Genomic DNA, 17086 nt, shown 5'->3' with positions numbered 1-17086 from the left:
CGTAGGCGCGGAGCACAGATACCTTTTTGGGACTGAGAGTCGTTGCATGGAATTGAAGCCTATATAAAATTGACAGGAGAAGTAAACCAATTTCTTTTAACGTCAATGGACGACAGCTTCTTGTTTACTTTCACACTTAGCTTGTAGCCGACGTGTGGGACGTCATGCACGTTTTGAGCATGACATCTCTGGTCCACTGGTGTAAGGAGACTTTGATTCTCTCCTCTTTCACCTGTAACTGATTCGAACAACAAGGCCTATGCAGGAATAGTTGTTTCGATTGTATGACTGTCCATGTTTTAGGTTATGTGTTCTGTTATATTTTATTGTTATTTTATCTAACACTTCTGTAAAGCGCTTTGTTACAGCTGCAGCTGTTGCGGAAACACTATATTGTATACTGTAGATGCATTGTATTGTATTGCATCTTCTGCCATCTAGTGGAAGAACATTTGCTTGTTCGGCCTGACACTTTGAATTGTTGATGTCACTCGATTAAAAAGATACCTTATTTGTAGGTAATGCATGATCATTTTCAGATCAGTTAGGGTTAAAGGCAATAACTTTCCACAACGAACGAAGATCTCTCATGACACACTCGTGTGACTCGGCACAGTGGTAGGAAAACAATTGTCTCAATTTCTCACAATATATAGGTAGGCGTGACAACACTGTCATTGCAGCAACTATCCACAAGAGGGCGGCATGCAGTCATTGCGTCCAAATCGAAATGGTTTAATATAATTCAACTACAGTATTACTCATAATGAAAATTATAAAACGCCATTTATTTTATCGCATATTCCTACATTGTGTATGGTGTCGAACCCTGTTCACATTAAAATTTGTGAGCAGGAGAATTTATTGAATATGACATCCAAAAATTACGTGGGCCGGCCGCATAAATAATTAATTACTTTAATAATTTCTACTTGCACAGTCAAGATACTATGTTGTAACACCTTTATAAATTATAATAAAATATTTTCATCCACAAATGTGTTATTAAAATGAGAATAAAGCATGTACTGTATGTATTTAATCAAATTAAAAATAAATAAATACACGAACGTGTTGATTCATAATGGAATAACACGTGTGTGATTCTAATTCAAATTAAATAATTACATACATACAGGTGTTATTCCGATTTGAATTAATACATTAAAAGTTTGAATTTTAATGAAGCAGTTACAACCGTAGTATGAACATGTAATTCATTGTAACTGGAAAAAAACATGTATTTATTTATTTACAATTATCATGAAATACATAAATAACGTTGTAATAATGTATTTAATTTTGGCTCTTTTGAGCTTTCCATAATGTTGAAGGTGCTGTTTTTGTAATTCCGCCAGTTTGCCAATAGAGGGAGCTAAATAATACATGGAAATTCGACACAACGGCATCATTGTAACGCTTGCACAGTTACGGTGCGTGTTTAATGTTCACCCTAACAAAATGTGTTAATGATGACAATATATTTAATCTGCACGATTGTGTGCGTGATTAATTTGAGCGAAGGGAAGTCGAAAAGTTCCACTTTATTTTCTGGGAAATGAGGAAATGCAACAAAACAAAACGGCATGAGCCTACATTTCCCAGAGTGCCTTTCCCTACCGGGACCCCGCCCTCTATTTTCCATAACTTCAATCTGACGGATTTTCTGTTTTGCTGTGATTTGATGGTTTGTACGTTGCGGCAAGACTTGCTCCCTCGTACGGCACCACATGAGACCACCTTTTGCTTCCTCATCGTCCCCGAGAGACACTACTTTCATTTTGGCGCCGTGTTCGGAAAGATGTACGTTGGTTCGTCTCGGTCGGCGGCACTTTAGGAAGATATTTCTACCCGAAGCGTCACTCGGAAAACTTCCACGTTTTTTGGGGTTGCCGCCTTGAATCGTTTTGGTCCACAGACTGCGAGGTCAAAGAGGTGGTTATCCCCGAACTGTATGGCTGTCACGTTGTTCCAGCGCGGTCTTCCTGGACATTAACGGCGATGATTGTCGTGTCAGGCCAAGACGAGGGCGAACAGGCATTGCCAACCGGCTAACAACGCTAACCCAGGCGGGGATTACCATGTGGGCGATCACAGTTTAGAACATTTCTCGACTCCCCCCGTCAACCTCCCACTGCTCTTGAAAAACATATCTCACGGGCCTCCAACGACTGACACAAAATGCAGACGTAACGACGGATGAAGTCGGTAAGCTAGCTCTTGTTGTCGCTGCGATGTCGCACAAACTAGGAGCACACAAATTTGCAATGGAGGGGAATGTGCAGCAAAAAAGCACCCCCCTAACTCGGGAGCTCACACGGATATTCAGCAGCTACAACAAACACTCCGCTCTGCTCAAGAAGAACCTCAAGGAGACCAATGCCTTCTTCCGGGAAATCAGACAGAACTACAGCAACGCGTGTGCATCAGCCATGAGCTCGGAGTCCGCTTCTCTGGAGGCAGGTGGGTCAACATCCAGCCTTCTTCAGCATCCTTGCAAACACAGACTTATTTATTGTGCTTATCGATTTGTATATGCCAGTGATTCCCAACCACTGTGGGAAATAATCCAATTTCCCAAAGTTCTGTAAAATATGCTAATTTAACGCCCTCTTTGTGCACCTATTTATGCTTGCAACATATAGTGACAGGAAGAATAATTCCATGCTCTCCAACGAGATGGCAGAATGTACAGTTAACCTGTGTATGCACCTGTTGCCATTCATCCAACAGAATGCAGTGGTGCCTAGAGATGTCAGACCCCACTTGTTTTTTTCAACTGGGCTTCTGCAGGTCATTAAAACATACTGAAAGTCATTAAATAGATATGGTGATATTAAGGCTTTGAATTACATTAAAAACATTAAATAAAATGTCCAGAAGCATGAATTCAATTAAAAAAAACATTGATAGGCTGCCATTCATAGTTGGCACCAATCAAGATTGGTACAACTCTCAGAAGGGTCAACATCAGCCTTTTACACTTTTATGTTAATGAGTATGGTAAACATGATTTTTTTTTTTTTTTTGTTAATTTGTAACAGATATAAAATGTGTGATTAACTGGTAATTAGTGATTCATCACGAGTTAACTATGGAACTCATGCGATTAATTATGGTTAAACATTTTAATCAACCGGCATCCGTATGTATGTAGATATGTGTGTATATGCTGTTGGACTTGTTTTGTTTATTTTGTTGGACATTTGTTTTAAGTTGCATAGCAAAAAACCCCAAAAATGTTAAATTAGATTTGATGATAGCTGCAGAACCCCTGTTCAAAATATGAGCCATCATTTGGAAGATTTTTGGCCTTGTGAGCAAAAATTTGAGATACGAGAGTAAAAATGTTAAATTAGATTTGATGATAGCTGCAGAAACCCTGTTCAAAATATGAGCCATCATTTGGACGATTTTTGGCCTTGACTTGCGAGCAAACATTTGAGATACGAGAGCTGTAAGGTGGCAGTGAAGTCAGTCTCACTTCACAACAAGCAGCAGTTTGTGGAAAAAAAGAGGCTTAACATTGTTAATTGCCACTCCCAGTTGAAGCTTACTGTCAAACAAAGCAAAGAGGAATCCACGTTTGTTTACAATAGCTACTTGGCTTTGCTATCGGAAAGTCTTGTTTCAAGCTTTTGTCAATTAGATTGCGCATGTGAGCTCTGCTGTGACCAATTTAGTAATTTCTTCTAGATGTGATGTGTTGCTCGATAATGACTTTAAAAATGTCCACTTTCAAATGCCGACTGTATGTTTTGTCTCTTTTTCTCCACCCCGAGTGACCGCTACCTGTGGCTAAAGACTTAAGCGCTTACTGATATCATGCTCGCCCAAAAGATCGAAATAACTCTTTTCGGCTTGCACGGAACAGTGCTGAACATTAGATGAGTCATACTCAACAGAAAGCATGGGATAAGGCTCCCTTTTATGGGAGCAGCCGAGCACGTGTCCTCACTTTCTAAAACACTAGATTCATCCGGCCTGACATATCTTGACATAGATTTGCATCACATGGTGCCAGGCGATTGTTCTACAATTTAGTCCGCTTGTTTCACACCGACAACGTTTGAGCAAATATGAGCTGTGTTTGATCCGGGAATGCGTACCAATCACCGTAAACGGTCAAGTAATGGGTTATTATGGAGGTGAAATGGAAAAAATGTGTCGCCTTGTGCTACTTTCTGGTCCTTATGTAATTGTCTGCAACCCTGCTGAGTCACGCTGACGCTTAGTGTGATAGCCTTTTACAATGACTTTGAGCCTCGTAAATATTTGATGCAAATATTTAATTACATGTTTATCTGTCTATTTATTGCATCTTCTACTCTGTGATCCTGTAAAATTCCCCCTCAAAGCTTAAAGGGATCACATGGAATTTCTCTGCCTTTTGCACAAAACGCAGCAAAGCGTGAAACGGTGGAACCTTGACTTACGAGTTTCCTGACTTGGGAGTTTTTTTTTAGATACTTCGGCGACTCATCTGCAGTATTTGTCAACGATGTGTTTATTTTTATCTTTTTTTTCTTCTTTTCTTCATAACATTGTGCTTTTACTTATTTAATTTTTAACCATGCACTCATAAAAAAGGGAAGTACAACTTCGATTTTCGGCTGAAATGAATTTATGGTGTTTCCATTGATTTCAGTGGGACGACTGTTTCAAGGTCTGACTGTGGTCACAAAACGAATTCAACCAAGACAGGGAACGAAAAACGTTATTAATATTGTGCGTGCTTCACAGAATGACATCGAATCCCACGATTGGATAACGAGATGCATGATGCCAAAACTGTAGAAAGCTTTTCCTATGGTCTCTCTGTCTTGCAGATGTTAAGGCACTGTGTGTGGATCTTGAACGTATCTACCATACCACGATAAATGGTGGTTCACTGTAGCGATGGACATAATGATTGATTACCGTTTAACAGACTTTCTTATTTTGTGTCTCTCCACAGGGCAATTAAGCTGCATCGCTTTCCCGAGCCACGAAGAAGAGTTCCTGCGCAACACTGTGGGCGCTGCCCCATACATCTTGGTGCTCGGGCAGAACTGCACTGCCCGCTATCAGCTACTCAACTGCCTACTGGGCGAGAGACTGCTGCCGCTGGGCCCCGAGGCCGGCGAACCTTGCGGAGGTGTCCAGGGCACCCCGTGCAAGAGGCGGAAGTTGTGTTTCACCCACGGGAGACAGACGCGACTTAGTCTGGCGCTGCCCGGCCAGTACGAGCTGGTGCACCAGTTGGCGGCGAACCGCGGCCGTTGGGATACGGTGCCACTTGAGGACCTGGAGATCCACGAGGAATGCGAGGACCCCGCACACAGGCTCGCTGAGCTGGAGATCACCCTGCATCACCCTTTACTTCAGGTAGGTTTTTAGGAACTGAATCGCCATCGGTTTACAACATCCCCTTTACTTTCGGCTATTGATGTAGAGCAAATGAAGCGGCCTCGGGAAATGTCATTCGATTTGAGCAAAATCACACATGAACATCCCCACAAGCTTCTATTTATTTAGACTGAGTTAATATTTGAGGAATGTTTGGAATTTTTTCACTTTGCAAACAATGGATGAAATCCAATTGTTGTTTGAAGAGTGACATGTTTTCTTTCCACGTGCGTTTTTATGTCTAGCTGTATTTTGCTGTCAAGTGGAACCCCCTGTAGATAACCATAATCTATTCTGTGATGATTTTCCTCTTCCAAGTTGTATTTTCAAAATTTTTCCCTCTCTCGTTGATATTTGGAATTAATCCTTTCCCAAGGGTTTGAATGTTGACATCATATAAACGTGCCGGCAGCATATATAAATATTGTTAACTGTCATAATTGTTCTCATCTGTGTAATAAAACCAAATGTAAAAAAAACAAAAAACAAAACATATTTCACAGCCAGAGTCAACATGAAAATAAATATCAATAAAGCACCGTGGACTGTGCAGTCCAACTTAACAAACAACAATAGAAAATTTTATCTGCACTCACTCTTTGGCGAAAGGCTGATGAACAGGAAAGGGGAAGGCATTATGCTGTGTGCCTGGCAGGTGAGTCTTTTCTCACTAGCCTGTTAACCCCTCTAAACAGCTGACTATGGGATGTACACTATGAAAACTCTACAACCCCCCCGTTCGTATGTGGATGTTGGTACAAGCGAAATAGTCAGCAAGAGATTTGTCTACGGTGTTGCCAACTTAGCAGAGTTTTGCTCTATTTTGTGACTTTTCCAACTCCTCTAGCAACTGTTTTTCCATAAAAGAGACCAAAACAACAACAACAACAACATCCTAATGTTCTTAACATTTCCTGCACATTGGAGGGGAGCAGGCCTGGAGGATTTGGCCTCATAATACTGTATGCAAATCTCCAGTTTCCTAGACTGTCCATTTTTGGGTGTAGAGTTCTCTATTTAAAAAAAAGACACTATTAATTTTCTCAATGCATTAAAAATACTAAGTATTGAATAAAGTTGAGGTTAGCATGTTGACTTGGCCCTTGGCAAGCATTCCAGTTTCTCATGTGGCCCATTTGCAAAGCTAATTGCCCACGCCAGTGTTAAATGGTAGTCGGGATACAACGGCCACTATTTAAAATGACCCCGATTAACCCCAAATAAAATTCAGCTTTTCTTGTAGGCTTTTGGACATTTTTTTTTCTTTCTCACGAAAGTCTGAAGGTTTTGTGAACTTTTGGAACCGTTGAAAATTAGGCCCCAGTTGCAGCTGAAGAAAAACATCCTCAAAATCTAACGCCGCCGCCACCACTTTTGATATATTGTCGGGAGATTGTTGTCACATGTACGAAACAGCCGATGCCTGCCAGAAATCTCTCCTCAAGCTTCAATAATCTCCTTGTTGCTATTGGCCTCGAGGCAGCCCAACTGACCAGTTTTCCTCTTGTTTTTTCATCCATTTTTAGAGGGAACCCCCACTCCATGGGTCGTGTCACTCTTGTCCCATATTTTCTGGACTTTCTGATGATGTCACTGTGCTCCATGAGATATGTCATGCCTTGGAAATTGCGGCGTTAAGCTTCAACGTCATTACTTCGTCAAAGTCTCACAAGACGAGTCGACATCTCACATGATGTCAGGCACGATGGTGGTTCGACCTAATTTTCTGCTTGACTTATGAGGCCTATTTTCCCCCCCATCATGGTTTTGGTTTAAATTTAAATCATGCGGTTTTAGTAACATTCTAATTAAGAAATCTTGTCGTAAGTGATGGTCAATTCAACAACCACCGTCCACAACGAATACAATGTGCTTTTGTTTTCTAGAAGACTGTACATGCCTCACTTCTCTTGGCTAACTGGTGAAGCGATGTGGGAAAAGTTTAGTATTCTTGCTCACAGTTTAACAAACCGACTCTGATGAAAGCCGAAAATCCCAATGAGCTTGGGGAAGTGAATCGATTTTGGAATGGCCAGTGCTCAGTCACGTGTGACGCGGAAAATTTTTGTCATCCAGACACTCCAAACCACTCGTGTCAAACTCGGAGACGCCAGGCCTTGTGCCTGCCCCTGGGCAGCCCACCCGCCTAACCCCCTTACGTAATGCTGCTGGTCTGGTGTGATTCACATGACTAGGTTGTGTCGGGGGGGGAAGGAAATTCCCTTGGTTATGAAGAAGTTGCCATAGATACAACAGAATCTTCGGCATCTGGAAAAAATGTTTTGTACCTGTGTAGCGAGAAAAGTGACATGGTGCAAATTTCCGGATAAAATTGGCATTATTCGCTATTGCCTTTGGGCCTCAGCAATGAAAAATAAGTTGAAAGTCACTGCTGGGATATTTTTCATTGCTGTTCAGAATCACATGTTGTTTCAAATACGAGATCCCTTATTTGGGTCACTGCTAGTTTTCACTCTGATCTTGAATTCTTTATCAAGAGATTAGGAAAAAAACATTCGATTCTGATTCCAATTTTGTGCATTTGAAGTTGATGAATGTCGTCAGCCGGCGCTGATGGAAATGCCTGGATGTTTTGCTTTCAAGAAGCTGTGGAAGATTTTCACGCGCCAGTTAATGAGCACATGTTCCTTCTTAAGGACTAAACCAGCCTGAGGTTTCTGCTCAATGAAAGAGAGATTAGTGTGTTGTTGGTCAGTTTTGTAGAGCACAGAATCTCTCTGCTCACTGCGGTATTCGCACGCTGCTGCCACAGTCGCGGCCCCCTGCAGATGAAGGAGACACTTGCTAATTAGTTAGTCCTCCTCGTCTCAGTGTGGCTCTATTTTGGCACCCAAAGGACAAAGGGTCCTGAGCTGTCGCCATATTTCTTTTAAACGTACATAACAGCGCTCCACGAATACACCCAGGACAGCTGATGCCCGCAACTTTATCTTGGTGAAACAATGAAATAGTCTTCGGTCTAGAAGTGCTCGATAATCATACTGGGTCATACTGTAAGCAAAAATCCATAAAAAAATTTTTTTAAAAAGACTCCTTTTATTTTGGACTTAGTAGGACCTTCACGAACGAACCTTTTTAAAATCGATTACCCCTCGCACTTTCCCGCCTTGGCTTTCGCATCGCCCGCTTCAGCGTGCCTCAAGCTTACAAATAACACTTCTGTTTTAAAGAGATTCAAACACTGTATTTCTCTGGATGCTTGCAGGCTATCTTTGTTCCAGAAAGGCGGCTCAGTTCGTGTTTCTTGGGGATGGCACTGACTGTCTCCTTTGTGTTGCTATGTCTGCCCCTTTACCATCACGACCTCTGTTTTTATTTATTCTGCAAATCTCCAGTAGGTAACGGTCGCTGCCTTTCCACAGATACAGCTTGAATTCACAGTGGAATCGGACATAATCAGTTCATTCTGTACGTTTACATAATGAAAATTTGATTTTGTCCTCAACTCAACTCAACTGTTATTTATAGAGCACTTTCAAACAGACATTGCTGCATACAAAGTGCTGTACATGGAGCAACTAACATATATACAACAATAAAGCATATATATATATATATATATATATATATATATATATATATATATATATATATATATATATATATATATATATATATATATATATATATATATATATATATATATATATATATATATATATATATATATATATATATATATATATATATATATATATATATATATATATATATATATATATATATATATATATATATATGTATGTATGTAACTGCATATACAGTACATGCAGATACAAATAATGCTCAATTGAAAATTACATTTTTGTCTGACAAAAATGTTGTCCCCCTAAACTACAAAGTACACGAATGAGCAACCAAGAACAACCGCAAGAAAAGAAATACTGTTGTAGTTGTCATTTACATTTTGCCTCTTGACACGTTTTCTTTTAGCGAGCTCGAAGTGGGGCTGCTATTGGCTAGCAGTAATGCATATTTACCACTTTAGATTAAGGTAACCAAATGGTTAGCATTCTGGACACGTTCAAAAGCCAAATATGCACTCTGTGTTCTCATTTTGCTCTCCACTCTCTGTCAAAGGAGATAATCTCGTTCTTTAGCTGAATGTTTGCCAACATCGACTTTGTTCGAGACTTCTTTTTTAAATGGCTGCTTAGTGTCAAACGGTTCGTCATAAAACAACAATGAGGTAAAACTGAATGAGCTAAAACTGCGTGTGTGCCATAGCATAGTAACCAGCAATTATCATTCATTTAATTAAATTTTTAAAAATATTTAGCTTAGAATTGCAGCTGTACAGTTTTTTTGTTTACGTCACTTTTCTTATCAGATTGACTTACATAGTTACACTTGTAGGGTTGGTCGATGTCCCCTTAAACTACATTTTTAAATTATAATAAAAAAAAAAACAACTATCCTATACAGTCATAAAAAAAGTTGACGTTACATAGATATAATTGGCTTGACTGGATCCGTCGATATTTGGCATTTTATGCACATTTTTTGATCGGCTGTATCACCTTTAAGTATGATCTTTAATTCACATCATTGATCGGCTCCGTTAAATAAAATATCCCAGCTGAAGTGGTTTCCACATATACATTTACTGCCTCAACTTAATTTTAGCCGCTACTAAAAGATATTGGCACTACCTGTCACTATGTAACTGTTGTAATAACTTTTATTGCCGCGCGGAAAGTGCGAGTCTGCTAATCGATACCAGTACCCATTTCCTTTGTGGGATGATACTGCAAATACAGTGCCTCAAATGGCAGAGGCTAACGTCTTGCCATTTGCAAGACATCCATTCATTTATTATCTGAACCGCTTATTCTCAGCGTGAAAACAATTTTGCTCACTTCTTTCTTAGCCGAGGTCTTCCCTCTTTGAAGAGACTTTAAAGCAAACTTTTTTTTTTTCTTTCAAAATGACCGAAGAAACTGTCCCTAAAATTACGTTTCGTTCAGCTTCTCAAACGAATACACTGACATTTACGCCTCATGCCTGCTTCACAATTTTATAAGGTTGTGTGGAACTGATCTGGAATCTGGGTTAGTATGTACGGTAATTACCTCGGCCAATGAGGTTAAATTCATTGCGCTTTTCCCATTAACCGGATTAGGTAAAAACGTAATCTGATTTTATGAAGCGTTGTGGATGACCCTTTACATTGAGACGATATTCTAGGAAGTTTGTTTGTTACACTGTTTTATTTAAAGTCGCTGTTAAGTGAAAGCAAATGTCTTTGACACGCCACAGAAAAAAGTGGTAGTAACCCTGCTTGATTTAAAAGATGAAAACAAATCAATATATTAGTGGTATTGAATACTGATTGTGATAATACACTGCAATGTCTGTTTTACCGGTCTTTGTTTTTATATGTCTGATTTGACTCCATGTACAGCACGTTGTATGCATTTTTTTTTAGTGCTCTCTAAGCAAACCCTGACCGAAGTCAAACCTGAGTGTATGTCGCAGGACCAGCCAAACTATGACCAAAAAAATGGGACTTCAAGTCCCAAAAATCTGGAACTTGTATTTTTGTACTGTATGATTTTGCGGGGAGCTCGGAAGAAGGGATGTGCATTTCTGGCCATCAGTTTAGTTGTAAATGCCCCCAAATTTTTGTGTTTCCTCATCAGGAAGCAAAGGTCATGGTGGTGCCTTGTGCGAGCGTCCAGCCTATGGAAGAAGCCCTCGAAGACTGCACTCGGAACGTGATCCCTATCATACTGTATGCCACCAAGGAGGATTCCTTAAACGCGGAGCAGGTGGCCGAGCTTTGGAAAGCCAAAGAGATGCTCTCCTTTCCCATCTGTTTCATCCGCCTCCCCGACACGATGCCCGCAGCCTCGCCGGAGCCCAGCCGCCGCGCAGAGAAGGACAAGGAGCGGGAGAAGAGCGCTCTCCATAAGCAGCTGCTCTCCCTCGGCTTTCTTAGCGGCCCGACGGGAAATTGCTCCTGCGGGGCCCCCACACAGATGCCCGTCCCGGGTGCCAAGCCGCAAAGCATGCTTGGTGAAGCCTTCGAAAGATTACACAGGCTGCTGGTGCCTTTTACACGCCAGGTGCTACAAAACCAACAGGTGGAGGCCGCCAGCCTGCTCAACGGGCTCCACTGTCGCTGCCTCGATCTTTTCATAAACCAGGTCGGATAAGTTCTGCCTGATAAACATATGACCGTTAGTGGCAAGAGCTTGACGTGCGCATGAACCAAACAGTAAGCAGCAGCATTTGTCCTTTCTGACACCCCTCTCCCCCCCACCCCTCCCTGCAGGCCTTTGACATGCAGAGAGACCTGCAGATAACCCCCCGCAGGCTGGAATACACCCGTGAGAAAGAAGGGGAATTGTTCACCTCCCTCATGGCGATTGCTAACCGCAAACAAGAAGAGATGAAGGAAATGATTGTGGAGACACTTAGCAGCATGAAAGAGCAATTGCTTGAGGATGCTGCCAACTTGGAGTTTACGGGTGAGTTAGTTTACACCAGGCGAGCTATGAAAAGACCCACTTGTCTTTATGCTCGCAGTCTCATAAAAACAACCTCATAAATATCACCGTTTGTTTGCCAACATTTGACCTTATTTAGACAATTGCACCCCACTGTGAAGAGAAGTCTAGCGCAGCCATCTTCTTGGCGGACTTCGGTCCGGGTCCGGTCTCATGCAGATTCACAGTCACTTGCTATGAATCAAGATAAAGAACTCCATGTATGCGGTCACACTGCAATTTTTTGCCCCCTCTCCCAATCCATTATCACAGACAGTGTACGGGCTGTTGTGGTCATGTGACTAAAATGAGCCAATAAAACCGTTTGGTTCCCAGAAGAGATTTTTAAGGGATTTGTTGGAAAGACGCAACAAATGAATGTTTAACGTTTCAGTCCTAAAGGAATATGTCAGTCTTGTAGTTGATCACATGACGTTGGCAAGCTGAGCCGTGATTGGTCGTTACCTCAGCGCCGAGCAAATCGGATGGCATTTTCAGTCGACAGCAAATGGCGAAATAGGCCGCCCCCTGAGATGGACAAAAACGGGGGGAATTTGCTGTTTCATTCATATTCCACAAGCGCAATATTAATCAGAATGTTCTGTTGGACAAGTGGGGGCGTGTACAACAGTGCAGTGTAAGCCACGTTTAACCTTTTCATGCACCCAGTAACCTGAGAACATGATAAGCTGTCCACTGTAGTAACCACTGTCCCTGAAAGGGTTTAAAATGGACACATTACTGTTTTTATAGGATTGGAAACATTTTGTAGTGGTTTTTTTTTTTGTTTTTGTTTTTTTAAACTGGATGTCTAGCTGTTTTAGAATGGAAAGGGTTTGCCCTGTAAGACTGTGGTTGTGACATGGCAGACTAATCCTCTCAGGTTATTCGGGGGGAGGGATGCTATTACTAGCTGCAATTTTAATCTGAGAGAGGAGGGGTAGATGTGGGATCAGAAGGGGGCAAAAAAATTGCTTGATATTTTTTAGCATACCATATGAAGTGTTTCCAACGATCGCTGCGATAAAACATCATCAATTCTCGAATGCTGGTTGCCTTCTGATTTATTCACATTCATATTACGTAAAAGCATATTTAAGGCGATACTTCATATATGCATGCCATTTGCAGCCATAAAAAGTTTAGATTTTGTCTATAATTTGTTTTATAACTTCATTTTTTTTTGGTGTGCATTTAATAACTTTTAAATCTATTTTAAAAATAATATAGCGAGCCGCCATGTTCATTAAACACATCACGGGATCATAAATATCACTATCTTAAGTGACATTTCAACATTCTTGACAGTCATACAAGCCTAAAGAATGTATTCACGCCAACCGTTATGAAAGCGCTACATAAATAAAGATGTATTGTATGACAACAAGAACTAAAATAAAAAGTACTGAACTGACCCTTGGATGCGTAGCATACTGCAAAACGTACACGGATGATTGCCAAAGGCGAGTTCACTTCATGCATTGCACTTTTAGAGAATAAAGATTCTTAATTGTCATAAAAATATAAAGAAGTGTTTCATGCACACACACACACACACACACACACACATATGAAATGGAAAGTGTATGTAATTGCTAACTTAAAGTGCTGTTCTTTTGCTTGACTGCAGACATAATAGTCACAGCCAATGGCGAGCCTGTTACGTCAAAGGAGATCAAGTCTTGCATCCACCAGATCCAGGAGCTGATTGTGTTGCGTCTGAATCAGGCTGTGGCCAACAAGCTCATCAGCTCTGTGGACTATTTGAGAGAGAGTTTTGTGGGAACACTGGAGCGATGTCTCAGCAGTCTGGAGAAGTCCCACATCGACTCGTCCGTACACAACATCACCTCCAATCACCTCAAACAGGTGCGCAGACGTTAGTCGTACATCACGCAGAAGAAGAAGCAGACAAGTAACAAACTCAGTGTAACGAACTATGGATGATCGCAACTAACTCATGTAATCTTGCCCTGTGTATCTGTTCTAGTTATTGAACGCTGCCTATCACGTCGAGGTCACCTTTCATTCGGGATCTTCCGTCACGCGACTCGTGTGGGAGCAAATCAAACAGGTGACCCATTTGAGAAAACGTCACATCTGGAACCAACGTGGCGATCCGCGCCTCCAGGGTGATCATGTGCCTCTTTCAGATCATCCACAGGATAACATTTGTGAACCCACCTGCCATCTCGCACGAATGGAAGCGCAAAGTGGCACAGGACGCCATCGAAAGTCTCAGTGCTGCCAAATTGGCCCGAAGCATCTGCTCCCAGTTCAGAACGCGCCTCAACAGCTCCCATGAGGCTTTTGCAGCATCCCTGCGTCAGGTTAACATGTCCACGTCTCCTTTTGGTCCTTGCCCCTACATTTACCTCAAATACAGAAAATCACTTACCATCTTTACAACCAGCACTCTGAGAGAACAAACCTCAATTCACTGATTGAATTCTCGAGGATTTTCTTATATTGACTGTAAAACTGTGTTTCATTCGTGCGTTGTCTATTTTCTCCATCCATCCTAGTTCGCAAGGTCATCCTGAAAAAAACTAATATGCTGCTTAAAATAAGCTCCGCCTCGCTCTCCTTGCCTCTCCATCTGTGAATAATTATCGAGTATCGAAGCCGATTAACCTACCAAAGCAACAAAGACGACCAGATATATCTATCTATCTTGCAAGCTAGCTAGCTAGATAGATGAATGATTGAATGAATAAAGATAGCTAGCTAGCTGGAGGAAGGCCGCACTGTGCTAGCTAGCTAGCGATCAGCTGGAGGAAGGCCGCACTGTGCTAGCTAGCTAGCTATCTTTATTCATTCATTCATTCATTTATTTATTTATTTTACGTCATTCATTCATTCATTCATTTATTTATTTATTTTACAATGTCTAATGCTACCGTGAGGATACTTGAGTTGAAAATTTGCACTTGAAAGACCGATTGAAATTGTTATTCAAATGTTCCAAAACAGTGCTTATCAAGCAAGTCTAATGGACTATGTTTGTTCATAAAAGGAAACCATACTTGAATTTTGAACCTTTTAAAATAATTAACTAACTAACTAACTAACTGTAAAAGTTTTGTTCGCATAAAAGGAAACCATACTTGAATTTTGAACCTTTTTAAATAACTAACTAACTAACTGTAAAAGTTTTGTTCGGTCCAAAAGGAGCTGACACATTTACAGTGTTTCAAAGAATTTGATTTGTCTTAATCTTTTTTACGTTTAAACAATTTCTCGTTTTGTAACCAATATAAATGACTGTTTGAATAATCGTGATTTCAATCAATGCCTACATAAACGTGATGAATATTTTTTTCATAATCGAGCAGCCCCCTCATCTGAAACCTGCTGCAATCCAGTGCCGGTGTGAACTTGGCTTCAAAGCCGCTCTCATGCCAACTTCGAGGGTCTGCAGCAAGACGGATGAGAGCACAAACCTGTAGGAGGGAATTTCTGAAAAGGGATGCTTGGACAAACATTGATTTATGGTGGCTGTCGACTTAGAAAAATAACATTCATCCCTGTAAGTTTGTGTTGGCGAGGAAGGCCGCATTTATTAATTTGACAAACGACCACAACGTCCGGGAGGTCAATACTGCTTGCCGGTGAGAAATGGGGGGCGCCGTGGTGATCAAGTTACAATTAATTTGTTTCATAAAAGGAACCAGCCAAGCCACCAAACATGGCAAATCTTTGTTCCAGAAAACGCACCGCAGGGGTTGATGAATGGAAGTCATCATGACAAACAACAACTTGTGAATGCTAACCCAATGGCATTTTGTGTGTGTCCGCTCGCAGCTGGAGGAAGGCCACACGGGGCGATTGGAGCGCACCGAGGACCTGTGGCTGCGCGTAAGGAAGGACCATGCCCCACGACTGGCCCGCCTCTCACTGGAAAGCCGTTCCCTCCGAGACGTGCTGCTGCATGGTGAGCAGGCTGATAATCGTTACATGTTACCACGTTTTTGTTTGTTTTAATTTGTTTTTAGACCAGGTTTTTAATTTTAATGCTTCATTTTAGTTGAATTTTTATCGGTTTATTTTGAGTTGTTTTTTTTTTTTTTAAATATATGGAATATTTGTCAGGTGCAAGATTAAAAATAAAAAGGTAAATAAGTAAGGTGAAAGTAAAATTTGTGACTTGACTTCCCCATCAACATTCCTTTTCGCCCATATTCTTTTTTTTTTCTTTGTAACAGATGACGTTTGTCTTTTCTAACAGGTAAACCAAAGATAGGCCGTGAGCTGGGCCGCGGCCAGTACGGAGTGGTGTACTTGTGCGACAGTTGGGGGGGCCGCTACCCATGTGCCCTGAAGTCTGTGGTGCCACCGGATGATAAACACTGGAACGACCTGGCTTTGGAGTTTCACTACACAAGGCGAGTTCGGAACATCAGAGAGTCTCGAGCATTTTCTTGGATTTCAAAAAGTCCGAACGGTCTTTCTAATTCTTTTACACGCGAGTTGAGCCGTCTTTAAAAGCAACCCTTCATATCATGTGATCAGTGCCCTTGCAACACCTCTGTTTCTAAAAATTCCAATTTGGGGCTGTTGATGCTTTTCTGCGAAGGCGTCAGCGGATTGTGCCAAGTGTCTTCTCCGCACGTGGTTGCTCGAAGCGTCACAAAGCTGAGTAATGCGAAGCCCGCTTACCAGCTGGACTTGCGGTGACAACAAATGACACTTTGTGCTTCAGGTCGCTGCCCAAGCACGAGCGGCTCGTCGACCTCCACGGCTCCGTTATCGACCACACATACGGGGAGGGCTCCAGCATTGCCGTGCTGCTCATCATGGAGCGTTTGCACCGAGACCTCTACACCGGCCTCAAGGTGACACTAAAGAGTGCCATAAACCATACATGGCAATTTTCCGCGGATCCGCGGAAATCTGCCGTTTTATTTCTTAAATTGATCATTTTTGTGAATCGTCTAAATCCGTGGAGAAAATTTTAGGGGCGGTCAGGTACCTTATCGTCGAGTTTTCACGAGCTCTCCCGAACAGTCTCTCCGTTTTCCGTTTGTAAACAGCCCTGCGATTGGACGTGTATGAAAGCTTCAACTAATCAGATCACTGAAGGCATTATTTGTTGCGGAAGTCTTAGCTCGATTATAAACGGCCCAGCGATTGGTTAACTACAAGCGATTGGACCAATCAAATTGCATGTAACATATTGTTTTACC

The 17086-nt window shown here is 41.5% G+C and overlaps 1 protein-coding gene across 1 annotated transcript in view; it reads left to right on the top strand.

Moving 5' to 3' along the window:
- Window positions 1–1608: 1608 nt before the first annotated feature.
- dstyk (dual serine/threonine and tyrosine protein kinase) overlaps window positions 1609–17086 on the top strand; it is a 19740-nt gene continuing 4262 nt past the window's right edge. The window contains exons 1-10 of the mRNA XM_019880706.1: window positions 1609–2463; window positions 4958–5367; window positions 11052–11558; window positions 11687–11882; window positions 13531–13769; window positions 13891–13974; window positions 14054–14230; window positions 15705–15834; window positions 16129–16285; window positions 16603–16735. Of these exons, the coding sequence (XP_019736265.1) occupies window positions 2235–2463; window positions 4958–5367; window positions 11052–11558; window positions 11687–11882; window positions 13531–13769; window positions 13891–13974; window positions 14054–14230; window positions 15705–15834; window positions 16129–16285; window positions 16603–16735 (2262 nt within the window). The 5' untranslated portion in view covers window positions 1609–2234. The remainder of the gene's footprint in view (window positions 2464–4957; window positions 5368–11051; window positions 11559–11686; window positions 11883–13530; window positions 13770–13890; window positions 13975–14053; window positions 14231–15704; window positions 15835–16128; window positions 16286–16602; window positions 16736–17086) is intronic.

This window comes from Hippocampus comes, unplaced genomic scaffold (assembly GCF_001891065.2).
Source record: "Hippocampus comes isolate QL1 unplaced genomic scaffold, H_comes_QL1_v1.1 scaffold68, whole genome shotgun sequence".
Lineage (NCBI taxonomy): Eukaryota > Metazoa > Chordata > Actinopteri > Syngnathiformes > Syngnathidae > Hippocampus > Hippocampus comes.
The sequence above is the reverse complement of the archived record's forward strand: the minus strand, read 5'-3'. Positions and strand labels throughout refer to the sequence as shown.